This window comes from Tachysurus vachellii, chromosome 19 (genome assembly GCF_030014155.1).
Source record: "Tachysurus vachellii isolate PV-2020 chromosome 19, HZAU_Pvac_v1, whole genome shotgun sequence".
Taxonomy (NCBI): domain Eukaryota; kingdom Metazoa; phylum Chordata; class Actinopteri; order Siluriformes; family Bagridae; genus Tachysurus; species Tachysurus vachellii.
The window spans coordinates 17,660,909-17,675,131 of record NC_083478.1 but is presented as its reverse complement, the minus strand read 5'-3'; the positions used below and the strand labels follow the sequence as shown (position 1 = coordinate 17,675,131).

At 40.0% G+C, this 14,223-nt stretch overlaps 1 protein-coding gene across 2 annotated transcripts in view; it reads left to right on the top strand.

Moving 5' to 3' along the window:
- The window catches only part of hspg2 (heparan sulfate proteoglycan 2), a 111,202-nt gene that overhangs the window by 18,415 nt on the left and 78,564 nt on the right, over positions 1–14,223 (top strand). For both annotated transcript variants that reach the window (XM_060895025.1, XM_060895024.1), the window contains exons 2-3: positions 10,796–10,922; positions 11,129–11,191. In XM_060895025.1, the coding sequence (XP_060751008.1) occupies positions 10,796–10,922; positions 11,129–11,191 (190 nt within the window). The remainder of the gene's footprint in view (positions 1–10,795; positions 10,923–11,128; positions 11,192–14,223) is intronic.

Genomic DNA, 14,223 nt, shown 5'->3' with positions numbered 1-14,223 from the left:
AAAGGCAAGAAATCACTATGTAACATAGAAATAAATTACAGGGATTTACAGGGTAATTCATGGTAGCATTCGACACCACTCGGATTGTCCTCGCTATTATCATTGTCGGCTTAACTTGCATTAGCAAATGGAACTTTGATGGAAATACTTCTAAGTTCTAAGTCTCGGGAATTAAAAATAAGATAGCATGCCATCAACGTTAAGTAAAAAATAAAACTCAATAAGTTAACAACAAGGTGACGTAATGCAATGAGATGCCATTCACAGTTACTGATGTTCCCCTGAAGATTACTTTCCTGTAATCAATGTTCTTATAATTTGTTATAATGTCATTATGGTGTCAAACATTTATAACGTCATCTATTAATAGCTATGTTTAATGTCGCGGAAGGACAGGAACTGTTAGTAGCAAGAAAGGAGGAAGACAGAACAAAAAGAACAGCTATGTGTGTGTGTGTGTACATAAAATAAAGTCCTCTTTGTACAAAGTCTGCTTAAATCAAGCTAGAAGTTTGTACATCACTTTGGTTAAGCCCATGATTGAATATAATTTTTCCCAGTTGTTGAGTGAGAAAAGAGGCAAATGTTGTTTATCTTGATGAAACTGCCTTTGACCCGGCATACTGTGGTACAGTTGGTCCCGGGCCAAAGCAACAGGTGGTGTAGGATTATCTGGTCCTACTGTGAGTATGCTAGTGTGAAACGCTGCTGTGGGAAACCATGAGCCTTTTTGGCCCTGGACATTTATCGTAGTGTACTTTAAGACACTTTTGTTTACATTGTTGAGTTCTGAATTGTGCTTCATACCAAAGGTGTGAAGTAGCCTTTTCAAAGTGAAGTAACTTAAAATACCCTGTATACCCCCCCCCCCACCCAAGGCACTATTGTGCCATCTTCTTCTACGTCAGACACTATTCCACCATAGCATTGTGTCCTTCCTGTGTTTTGTTGGATAGTGGCATCGATGCTTGAAGTGTCTTTTCAAGTGTGAAGCCAAGGTTCCTTTAACAGGCAGACATGAATTCCTGAATGGCAGCTAGCGTCGCTTCAGGGACCTGTCCTGTTATAAATAAACACGAGCAGCCCTTTCTCTTTGCATGCCACCTCCTGTCCCAGCCTCCTCAGTACCTCAGCTGTCGTCTGGGGAAACCGGAGATACCCGAGCTCTCTATCCGCAGGTCACAGTTAGACGCCATTACCGGAAATAACGTGGTATTTATAGACTCTCAAAATACTCTGCCATGATTGTTTATTTATCCTTGTTGTAAAGAGCAGTATGTCCTTACCATGAATCGCAAAATCTCCCATCTACTTTTAAGTCCATGATTTTACGATTTTGATTTTGTCAACATTGGAAATGTCAATCATCAGCGCGTCCATTCGTCCATACTGATATGAGTAATAAGCTTCAACGTCTGTATTACATATTAAGATATAAACTAATGAGGTGGTGGATAAGCACGAAAACTAGCATCAGAGCAAAGGAATTCTTTCCACTGGCCAAAGTCTTATGATAACACTATATAAGGTGTGATTAAAAGGCAGGAGGAAATGAGCTCTGTTGAGCTGTGCAGTCTTTCCAGTTGCATCTTGCCAGATTATCCTGCTGGCCTAATTCCACACATTTCTCTTCATGCTTGTTTTGCTGATATTTAGAAGGGTAAAAGGTAGAAGAGTAACGGTGGATGATTAAAGGAATTCTTCTTAAATTTTTTTGCTTTGCTTTAATTGGTTCATAAAGTTTCCTGTTCCTTTTTTAAGGTACAACGTAATGAATTTTGTGCTATAATTTATCATGATATTTGTTTGTAATGATATTCCCTATTGATAATTATTTCTGAACTTTCTATCTGACAATAATAAGAATTGATGATTGTTAGCTGAGGGTAAAATTTTTGTCATTCCACTGACAAATGGTCCAAATCACCTCAGGAACCAAACAAACAAAAACAGTACTGTTTTTTTTTTTTTTTCTTCCTTCAACACATTTCTCCAGTTACATCAAAATGATGTGGAATTTGTTTGAAAGGGGAAAGTTTTTAACAACGTCCTGGAATTAAGACTACATGAAATGGAAGCGCTAGTCTCCCTGTTTGTGTGCATGTAGGTGACATCAGTAGTCTACGAACTGTAAATATATATAAACCTCCATGCTGCTGTTAACTGCTTTAATGTTAACAAGGACATGAATCAAAAATCAATAGGGAGTTTAAGCCAGCAAGGGAATTGTAGTCTACCTGGATTATACTGGCTGCAAGCTAATTGTTGTTCTTTAGCAAATTCTGATTTGTTCGAGGTGTTCTACATTATTGCACATTTACATGTTACACAAATTATGTAACCATTATTTAAAGGTGCTTTTCCACACAAAACCGTTTTTTACTTGTATTTTGTCAGAGTGACTGAGCTTATTACTATTCATGAGCCCTCCCACTTGAGACCGCGCCCCCAGAATTCGTGTAGCTCAGTGAGTTTCCTATACAGCAAGGATGGCTGAACGTCAACGGGCTTGTGAAGAAGCCATTCTGTCGCAATTCAAGGTGATTGGAAAACAAATGTCCTCTAGCCTAGGCTACTTATTGCGCTTACCATGCTCTCATATCCTAGCGGTTAGCCAATCGGAGCCAAGCAGCATAGCTCATTTGAATATTCATGAGAACTGGCGCAAATCGAGCTGAGTCTTCCTGCAGGCTTTCTATACCACACTAGAATGGCTTGAAACAAGGCAACCAAGGCATTTTTTCCACAAAAAAATGTTAGAGTCCATGGTAAACTTCAGACATTACCTCAAAAGTAATGAAATACGTGTGGCAGGGCATCTTTAACTACTAACCTTCTGTTAACATATGTCTTAAAGTGGAATCAAGAACAATAGAACCACCAACAGTAAGTAAAAGTGGCATGAAGGAGATGCTGGGGCTTATTTCTTTCTAGCCCAGGCTATAGATGTTAGTTATTCGATTTACTGGATTTAACATCCCCTAGATTTGGTTTACCACCTTCACTAATTCCACCACATTCTACCTCACTTGCGACGGCTTGCCTCCTAGCTACAAACTGGTCTGAAACAGCAGAGCAAGTGTAACAACCCCAGACAATTTTGACCGTATGTGTGAGGAGGTATGTGGAACCCAGGGTGCCAGATACAGGGGGTCTGTTTGAGGGAGGTTTTGATTAGGCTATATTGCTTAATGTGGGCACTCTATTCTACAGGCCAATTGAACTCTGTTCTTCAAGTGCTTCTGGAAAACATTGACTTGCTCTCACTCTTTGTGTGGCTAAATCCTTGTTTACCTTTGGACTTGTTGTCAAGTCTAACTAAGCTGCATCTAAATGGGCATTTCTAGTCTCTAACTGCTCTATCGGATATTATCGTGAAGCATATAAAAAGGATTTACAGTCAGTCGAGCCACCGACATGACATACCCATGATTCTACCAGCACCAGAGCTGAATTTGGCTTATGACTTCAGACCCATTATGGGATCTCAGACACGATATATTCAGCTCTTGTTTCCTGGCTGAATGTTGCTTATGTCTGGTCCCAAATGCTGAAATACTACAAACACACTTATACACTTGTCACATTGTTACTCTGATTCATGGTTTTAAGAGTAACTCCGGCAGGAGCATTTGCAAATTAACCATTGGCTTTATCTGTTCACAGTTGACTCTGACTCAGTATTTTCCCCCCAAGATTAACATTACCATTACATGGAATATTGTGACATTTGGTTATTTTTTTTTTTTTTAAGCCCTTTGGTTAGAGGTCAAGTTAGTGTAGAAATGATTCAGACTTCTGAGCAGACTCCCTATATAGAAGCAATTTGGGTCTGCTTTTCCACAGCGCTCGGCTTACTGAACCACGGGGTTAGCTCAGATATGAAAAGAAAAAAAAAACAATCACTGAATTACAATTCTTAGTAATATCAAGCGGGGGGCATGGTGGCTTAGTGGTTAGCACGTTCGCCTCACACCTCCAAGGTTGGGGGTTCGATTCCCGTCTCTGCCTTGTGTGTGGAGTTTGGATGTTCTCCCCGTGCCTCGGGGGTTTCCTCCGGGTACTCCGGTTTCCTCCCACAGTCCAAAGACATGCATGGTAGGTTGATTGGCATCTCTGGAAAAATGTCCGTAGTGTGTGATTGTGTGAGTGAATGAGAGTGTGTGTGTGCCCTGCAATGGGTTGGCACTCCGTCCAGGGTGTATCCTGCCTTGATGCCCGATGACGCCTGAGATAGGCACAGGCTCCCCGTGACCCGAGGTAGTTCGGATAAACGGTAGAAAATGAGTGAGTGAGTAATATCAAGCATCTAATTGTTGTAAGGGTATCACCACTACCCCAACACAGACTGGCACACTGCTGTCAGACAGATCTGGAATCTTTCCCAGTCTCTGGATGTTCTTCCTGGGGAACGGTGCTGTAACACAGTAACATTTATTTATTCATTTATCTTCCATAAGCACTTTATCCTTGACCGGCATCATAGTTGAGCCAGAGTCTATCCTGAGAAACACTGGATGTAAGACAGGAATCCGACCTAGATATTTCACTAGTGTGTTATGGTGCACCATGCATACATAAGTATTCTACGGTGGCCGGGAAGTGCAAACCAAATTAACAAAACCCAAACCAAATTAACAAAACCCAAACCAAATTAACAAAACCGAAAACACGTTAACAAAACCGAAAACACATTAACAAGTCAGACAACCCGGAAGCGGTTGGTATAATTTGTGAATGGACGAGACAGCTTTCATTCACCTTTATATCTTGAATGACAGTCTCTTGTCCAATGATCGGTAAGTTTCCATTCACAAACTATACCGACCGCTTCCGGGTTGTCTGAATCGGTGCACGAAACACATTAACAAATCAGAAAACACATTAACAAATCAGAAAACACAACGACATTTCAGACAACCCGGAAGCGGTTGGTATAGTTTGTGATTGGACAAGACACCTTTCACTTAAAGTATACATGAAGTTTAACAGTCTGCCGCAGGGAAAAGTTGGAATGGATGGATGGAACGAGTTACTGTGGATTAATTCTGTTATTTTCTTGAACGGAGAACTTTATTTAAACGGAGAACTTTACACATTACACATAAGATTCCATACCTGTATATCTTGAGTGACAGGTGTCTTGTCTAATGATGGTAAGTTTCCATTCAAAAACGATACACTACCGTTTCTGGGTTGTCTGACTTGTCGTTGTGTTTTCGGATTTGTTAATGTGTTTTCGGATTTGTTAATTTGTTTTGTTTTTTGATTTGTTAATTTGTTTTGGGATTTGTTAATTTGTTTTGGGATTTGGTAATTTGTTTTGGGATTTGGTAATTTGTTTTGGGATTTGGTAATTTGTTTTTGGATTTGTTAATGTGTTTTGGGATTTGGTAATTTGTTTTCTAATTTGTTAATGTGTTTTGGGATTTGTTAATGTGTTTTCGGATTTGTTAATGTGTTTTGCACTTCCCGGCCACCGTAGTATTCTCTGTCAAACATCTTACCCCTTCCCACATAGGGGCAGGTTAGTGTAGCAAATCCAACTGCCTCACGCTTTTTTGATAGGTGGGTAACTACATTTAGGTGCTTTCCTTACATTTAAATGTTTTACGGTATAAGGAAGCTACACTCACCGGACACTTTATTAGGTACACCTTACTAGTATCGGTGTGGTCTTCTGCTGCTGTAGCCCATCTGCCTCAAGGTTCGACGTGTTGTGCATTCAGATATGCTCTTCTGCATACCTCGGTTGTAACGAGTGGTTATTTGAGTTACTGTTGCCTTTTTATCAGCTCGAACCAGTCTGGCCATTCTCCTCTGACCTCTGGAATCAACAAGGCATTTGCGCCCACAGAACTGCCACTCACTGGATATTTTCTCTTTTTCGGACCATTCTCTGTAAACCCTAGAGATGGTTGTGCGTGAAAATCCCAGTAGATCAGCAGTTTCTGAAATACTCAGACCAGCCCGTCTGGCACCAACAACCATGCCACGTTCAAAGTCTTAAATCACTTAAATCACCTTTCTTCCCCATTGTGACGCTCGGTTTGTCCTGCAGCAGATCGTCTTGACCATGTCTACATGCCTAAATGCATTGAGTTGCTGCCATGTGATTGGCTGATTTTAGAAATTTGTGTTAACGAGTTGTTGGACAGATGTACCTAATAAAGTGGCCGGTGAGTGTATGTATCAAGACTGTTTTGGCATCTAGGTGGTGAAGTGAACTTTCTCTAGATGTCCGGACAACTGAATCACTGGCTGTGTTCGAATGATGTGTAAAGACCTGTTGATTTTATTCCAATTATGATTCACATCTAAACTCTGGTGAAAAATCTATCCAGCTGATTTTGTTGCCATTCCTATGCAGACACATGCATGTATTGCACATGCATAAAGGACATAGTCATAGAAGGTTAAATGGTATGTTTTCTAGAAAATGGATTATGAATGAAACTGTATGGATCTAGGTCATTGAGCCATCTAGCACTGGTAGCTCACAGCATATTTTTCAGCTTGGGGAAACAGCTGTAAGCTTCAGGTGGTGTAAATTGACAGTACACAGTGGAACGCCTGCAGTAGTCGTGGCTAACTCATGGCACGATCCACATGTGGGAGAGCAGCCTGACCCACAGGGGAAAGATTTATAGTTTCCAGGCAAGTTATGCATCCCAGACCTCAGCGCTTGTTTTCCTTCCCCACCCCACAACAGGTCCTAACAGCTTGTTAACGCTTGTTTGAGCTAGCATCTGTAATTCTACATGCTCACAGTGGAGAGAAATGTGTAGAATTGTTGACAGATGATCTGCTTCCTTCCTGGTTGCTTTAGGCTTCATTCATCAAGCTTGTTATGCCCAAGGGCGCTTATAGGGAATTGTCAAAAAATACACATTGTCAGGTTCCTATAGTCTTGCTTGAGAGAGAGAGGGAGAGATTTTTTCCATGCATTCCTTTCTGTCATACAACAACCTTTCTGTCATCTTGCCTATGACTGTCTCAATGTTTGGGCAGCTTCTCATTTCATTTCATGTCTCACTCTCTCTGCTTAAGACCCCACCTTCCTTTTCTGTCATCTTCTCTGGAAGGTGAGAGAGTTGTGAAAGTGTACTAACATATATATATATATATATATATATATATATATATATATATATATATATATATATATACAGGGAGTGCAGAATTATTAGGCAAATGAGTATTTTGACCACATCATCCTCTTTATGCATGTTGTCTTACTCCAAGCTGTATAGGCTCGAAAGCCTACAACCAATTAAGCATATTAGGTGATGTGCATCTCTGTAATGAGAAGGGGTGTGGTCTAATGACATCTACACCCTATATCAGGTGTGCATAATTATTAGGCAACTTCCTTTCCTTTGGCAAAATGGGTCAAAAGAAGGACTTGACAGGCTCCGAAAAGTCAAAAATAGTGAGATATCTTGCAGAGGGATGCAGCACTCTTAAAATTGCCAAGCTTCTGAAGCGTGATCATCGAACAATCAAGCGTTTCATTCAAAATAGTCAACAGGGTCGCAAGAAGCGTGTGGAAAAACCAAGGCGCAAAATAACTGCCCATGAACTGAGAAAAGTCAAGCGTGCAGCTGCCAAGATGCCACTTGCCACCAGTTTTGCCATATTTCAGAGCTGCAACATCACTGGAGTGCCCAAAAGCACAAGGTGTGCAATACTCAGAGACATGGCCAAGGTAAGAAAGGCTGAAAAACAACCACCACTGAACAAGACACACAAGCTGAAACGTCAAGACTGGGCCAAGAAATATCTGAAGACTGATTTTTCTAAGGTTTTATGGACTGATGAAATGAGAGTGAGTCTTGATGGGCCAGATGGATGGGCTCGTGGCTGGATCGGTAAAGGGCAGAGAGCTCCAGTCCGACTGAGACGCCAGCAAGGTGGAGGTGGAGTACTGGTTTGGGCTGGTATCATCAAAGATGAGCTTGTGGGGCCTTTTCGGGTTGAGGATGGGGTCAAGCTCAACTCCCAGTCCTACTGCCAGTTTCTGGAAGACACCTTCTTCAAGCAGTGGTACAGGAAGAAGTCTGCATCCTTCAAGAAAAACATGATTTTCATGCAGGACAATGCTCCATCACACGCGTCCAAGTACTCCACAGCGTGGCTGGCAAGAAAGGGTCTAAAAGAAGAAAAACTAATGACATGGCCTCCTTGTTCACCTGATCTGAACCCCATAGAGAACCTGTGGTCCATCATCAAATGTGAGATTTACAAGGAGGGAAAACAGTACACCTCTCTGAAGAGTGTCTGGGAGGCTGTGGTTGCTGCTGCACGCAATGTTGACGGTGAACAGATCAAAACACTGACAGAATCCATGGATGGCAGGCTTTTGAGTGTCCTTGCAAAGAAAGGTGGCTATATTGGTCACTGATTTGTTTTTGTTTTGTTTTTGAATGTCAGAAATGTATATTAGTGAATGTTGAGATGTAATATTGGTTTCACTGGTGAAAATAAATAATTGAAATGGGTATATATTTGTTTTTTGTTAAGTTGCCTAATAATTATGCACAGTAATAGTCACCTGCACACACAGATATCCTCCTAAAATAGCTAAAACTACAAACAAACTAAAAACTACTTCCAAAAATATTCAGCTTTGCTATTAATGAGTTTTTTGGGTTCATTGAGAACATGGTTGTTGTTCAATAATAAAATTAATCCTCAAAAATACAACTTCCCTAATAATTCTGCACTCCCTGTATATATATATATATATATATATATATATATATATATATATATAAAGCAAGATCCTGCAGGATCCTAAACAACTGCTCCTGGGAAGACCAGCCTCTGCCAGATTGTGCTAAGAAGTTCAAGCTCAGTTGTTTGGGCTCACTTAAAGCTCCATTAGCGTTAACAAAAGCATCACCTTTAACATCAACTACCATGCTCTAACACTCCTTATGTAATCATTCAGTAGGCAGTATGAAATGTAGAGGTGTTTTCGGTGCCTGTGGTGCTTTAGAGACTTCTGAGTTTAGATGTTCATCTAGAGCTCTTTGAAAGCACTCAATGATGATGGATAGCCTTTCTTACCCAACCCTACTTTGATCCCAGACTTCAAACTGTTGGACAAGGCAATTTTCATGTGTCTTCATACTGGTAGAACCTTTAAACGTTGTTGTGCCAGCAGGCCACTTCTGTGTGAAAAGAGAAGACCTTGTTTCGCTGATAATTTGGGGGTATCTTCTGTCACAATTTATATTGCAGCTGTGCTGTTAGGTGAAAGGAAACCTAAACATTCTCTCTTCTCACACTCTTCATCTTGTTGGATCTTTCCAGATAGCACCGAGCTTTAAGCAGGAGTCGGGATTGCTATAGATGGGTGTGTGTATGGGAAAGAATATCCACATGTAACAGTCCACATTTGTCCAATTGTTATTACTCTTATGGGACGTTCTGCAGCAGATGTGTCCTGGATTCTTGGTGTTCTTGCTGTAGACCAGCTTTCTCTTTGGCTGTTCTCTCCAAGTATTGATCGACCATGGACTCCATTAGACTTGGGGATTTGATCGAGGCCAGTAAACAACAGCTGGGCAAGCCCCAGAACAGTGCTGATGTTCCAGTGGTTTCAGATGTCTCCTGTGAACTATGAGCCCAGATTTTTCTTTTATTCTTTTTTTTTTTTTCCTGCATCGCATTGGCTTTCATACGGGATAAACGCTATTGTTAAAAGGCATCTTTGAAAAGTAAACAGTGGGATTTCTACAATAACGGCTGCTGTGTTTATGTGTACTCGCACTTCCTATCATTTCCTTTGTTACCTTGGTCTCAGCTAGGTGTGGTGACTAGATGTTTGTATAGTAAGGATAGGTCTGACTTCAGATACTCTGTGTGCACTGTCTCAACCTAAAGACTCATGTCAATGACTCAATGAAATATCGACCTTTCCATTCATGTTCCATGCTCCATTTATGGTTTCCCTGTGACGGTCCAAATCCTAACCCTAGACAGAAATATATCTATCCCTTATAGTACTCCACTTATTTGACCAATCTTTGCTGTTTGAATTGCATTTTAATCACATCATACATGCCGTATTGTGTAGCTTTATGGAGTGCCAGGGTTTTTTTTGGCTCGACTCCATCCCCAAGGGATAGTGGAGCAGGAGCTGATCATGTCGACGGCTCACTGAGCAGCTTTGCTCAAAGAATTTTGCCAGTCAGCGGTTTTCTTTTGAAAACGACTGTTGGTTTAGGGTGCTCGGTGAGAAGAGAAAGGATTTGGTTGGGAGATCAAGTTATTTATTAGCTGGAGCCATTTAAATGGGGCAGCAGCCCTGATGGAGAGGCTGGGAAAGGGAATTGGCATGCTATGCACGTATACAAAGATATAAATGAAATCTGACGTTGAGCCACCAAGCGAAAAGGTGTTCACTGTGGTGTAGTTATTAAACATCCTGGGGTTGGTTTGTGGTCAGTGATAATGCAGTCATTGTGCACGATCACAAAGTACTCTTATGGTGAGAAATTTCTTTCTACTTCACTTGGAAGGTTATAATTATAAAGTGCCAGGTCTAATGTTTAATTCCAGTAAGTATCAGGAAATTGCATAGCACAAGGTTCTCCTTCCAAAGAAGTGTCTGAAAACATCTTGGAGAAAACCTCACCCGATCTGTGATCATGCAGCTCTTTTCTATCTGTTTATGTGGGACATCAATATGAATCCATGCAGCATATTACAGAAATAATAAACAGAAAATGAACAAATGATTAGAGAAATGAACCCTTGTAAAGCAAGCTTTCTTCTCTCGCTCTAGGTGGCGGAGAGCTCGAAGGTATGGGACGAGGTGCCGTTTCCGAGTGATCTCGAGGCGGCCAGCGTGCCAAGGCATCGGCGCTACCTTGAAGATGATGAAGACTTCGCCAATGATGAGGCTTCAGGATGTGTGTTGAGTTTTCTGTTTCTTATAGTGATCATTATAATAACAAACCCTAATAAATAACATGTATAACATATACATAAGGTTAATAATTACTTGTTTTATTTACATTAATGAGCAATGCCGCCCAACCCCCCCCAAAAAAAAAAGATCATGCCATGCTTTAATAACGAGCAGGATTTATTAGGTCTTTTTTTGCATTCTCTGCAGATCCAATCAGCGGAGAAGAGGACGGAAGTACTCCAGAGCCACCGGTGGCTGACTTGACTACAAGTGAGGACAGCTTTTTGTTTCTGTTAGGGTCATTGCAATATGTAGTAACGTCACTCTGGATAAAAGCATATAATTTATGGCATTAGATTATATTCACACTCCAACCTAATATTTGGCATGGTTTCCTTTTTTAGAGTTGCTTTTCTGCTTACCCAAAATATAGAGAATGGTTATCTGAGTTACTGTAGCTTGAACCAGTCTGACCATTTTCTCCTGACCTTTCTCATTAGCAAGGCAAGACTGACTAATTAGATAATCACTTGAATGAGCATGGGTCCTAATAAAGTCTGGAGAGTGAATGGACACCAATGTGGGTTTGTTCCTAATATGTGAAGACAACGGAATTTGTTAGTCCTGGCTTATGAGATGTACAAATAATCGGTAAATAACTAAATACATATAGAAAGTAAATATTTAAAGTAAGTAATGTAAATAGGTTATGTAAAATGTAAATGTATTAAAGGTGGGGTGCACGATGTTCGAAAGCCAAAGTTGACATTTTGAAATCACCAAAACAAACACACTCTTAACCCAAATGGGTGTCACCCCTGTATTGATAGCTTCGCCCCACACATACATACGTAACCCAGGCAACTTTTATGGCGGAACCTGTTGGGGCAGCTGGCCGAGGGGAGATTTTTTTTATCAATAAATGAACTCAGTGAGTAATACTATGGTAATACAAATGTGTTTTTGTAGTACTGTGTGTTGTACCGTGAAACGTTTAGCTCCGTTTCACGCAGAAGAAAACGTTCAACACCTAGAACCCGAGGCAGACGTAACGGCAGGTATCCGCCACGTCAATCTTTCAATCGCTTTCGGCTAATGCCAGACATGCGCACTGAACACTCTCTACGCCACATATTGAGAAGACACGCCCCTTTCTGCTAATTGGCTACATGTTCGTTTTGTTAGTCGGCCCGACTCGGTTTTCTGAAGCATTTTTCAAACATCATGCACCCCAACTTTAAGTATGCAAATGTGTTCACTTAATAAGTAAAGACGAAGTAACTAAGAAAATAAGATGTTAAGTAATTACAGAGTGAAATAAATAATGTATAGATGTAAAGTAGCCGTGTCAACATTACAAATGTTGTAAAAGTAAGCGCAACTATGTTATATAAGTCAAATGTAAAAGGTTAATATATAAAATGACTAAATATGCAAGTATGTTAAGTAAAGATGTAAAACAAGTTATGTAAAGTAAGCAAATATGTAAACATTAAAGACTGAAAGAAAATGTAAACATGTAAATATAAATAAAGTATTACAGTATTTAACTAAAATAAATAAAATGATCTAAAATACATAAGTAAAGCCAATATGTAAATATGCTATGTATGTAAAGACACAAAGTAAATACATGTAAATAAGTGAAGATAAGCATGTTTACTGAAATATCCTTTCAAGTTCTTTTAAAAAAAAGTCATCTGGTTTCTGTAATGAAACGATTGAATTAATTTGTTTTAATGAACTGTATCTACCACAGCACTCTTTCATTGAATTCATTAGTAATTTGCTACTGTGATGAACCAGACAATAGGGATCAGCAGTTTTCTGTCACCTAATCACCCGAAAAGCAACTGATTACACATGTTGGTCCAATGTGCGTAAGATACTGTAGAAGACTCGTATTGGGAGCAGCAAGCTTAGTCTAGTGTGGGTCGTGTCCTGAGTGTGGTCTGCTGCACATCCTGACGTTCACTGCTTCTCGTAACGGCCTCTCCATAACACAGTCCCAGATTTGTCTCTGAGGTTCAAACAATCCTCATGCTTGTTCTCATCCGATAAGAAGCTGAGGTGGAAGTCAGGAGTAAACAATGGATACATGGGCAGACACTGTGAAAGCCTTGTATTGTATTTACTGAACGGCGTCTTTATGTTTTGTCTTTACGCTGTAAATTTTCTGTCTTTGACGTGTCACCCCCATTACTACCACACTGATATGAGCTCTATAGCACACTATATATTTCATCTTGCACAGAATTGTAGTTCTATTTATAAAGCTATTATCTATTTTAAACAGGAACTGCATTTTGCTTGCAAGGCTGGAAATATCATTTAAACAATATGGCACTGTATAGACTGCTCTGATTCCTGATATAATATACATGCCATCATCATATAAAATAGCCAACAGCTGTGTCCGAGCACCTGAAGGATATGACTAACGGGGTAATTATTGAGCTCGCACATGGCTGCTGATCTCATGATCACTGAACTGATATATTTGTCTGCTGGACTATTCCACATGTGGATAAAGTAAACATTACTTGAAAAGGAGGAATCCTGGGACTACTTTCTGATAAGCAGACAAATAGTCACGGAGGGACGAATTGATTAGTTCCAGCATCTTGGGTTACTGAAGATAAACGTCTTTCAGCCTGACCGGTTTATGGGCTGATGTATTCAGTAATGAAGACGTTTGTATAGACTCTCCTTTTCATGAGAAGCTTAAAATGTCCGTCATGTTCCCCGTTTAAAAGGAAGCTTGTCCTTAAGGACCATTTATAGATCAGTTCTTGTTTGCAGTTTTGACTGAACATATGGCTTTTCCTGCAATAGTGATGACTGGTCTAGATGACCCGTTTCTGTCTTTTTGGCTTTCCCGTGGGCTTTTTCCTGTGGGTGATGAAAAGATAACCGTCTACTATGATCACTGTGACTTTCCTGTTTTTCTATAACACATTGTCTAATGTTTCCTTTTCCCACCTCTTCGCGTTAGACATTAACAGTAGTTATAGGAATTGCTCAGAGAGATTTTTACAAATATTCTCCTGGATCAAAAAAAGGGAATTTTTGGTGTAAAATGATGACATTATACAAGCATTTACTACAATACCTTTAATGTATTCATCATTAAAGCTATGCTTAATCAAGCTAGTGTGATCCAGAAGTGCTAAGAGGTGAAAGCTAATGTTGCATTTTTTTAAATTTTCTCACAAAATTATGTGTAAATAGTAAATAGTGTTTATAAACTTTAAACAGCATCTTACTCTTTCAAAATGAAATGAATATTAGCTGATCTGAGA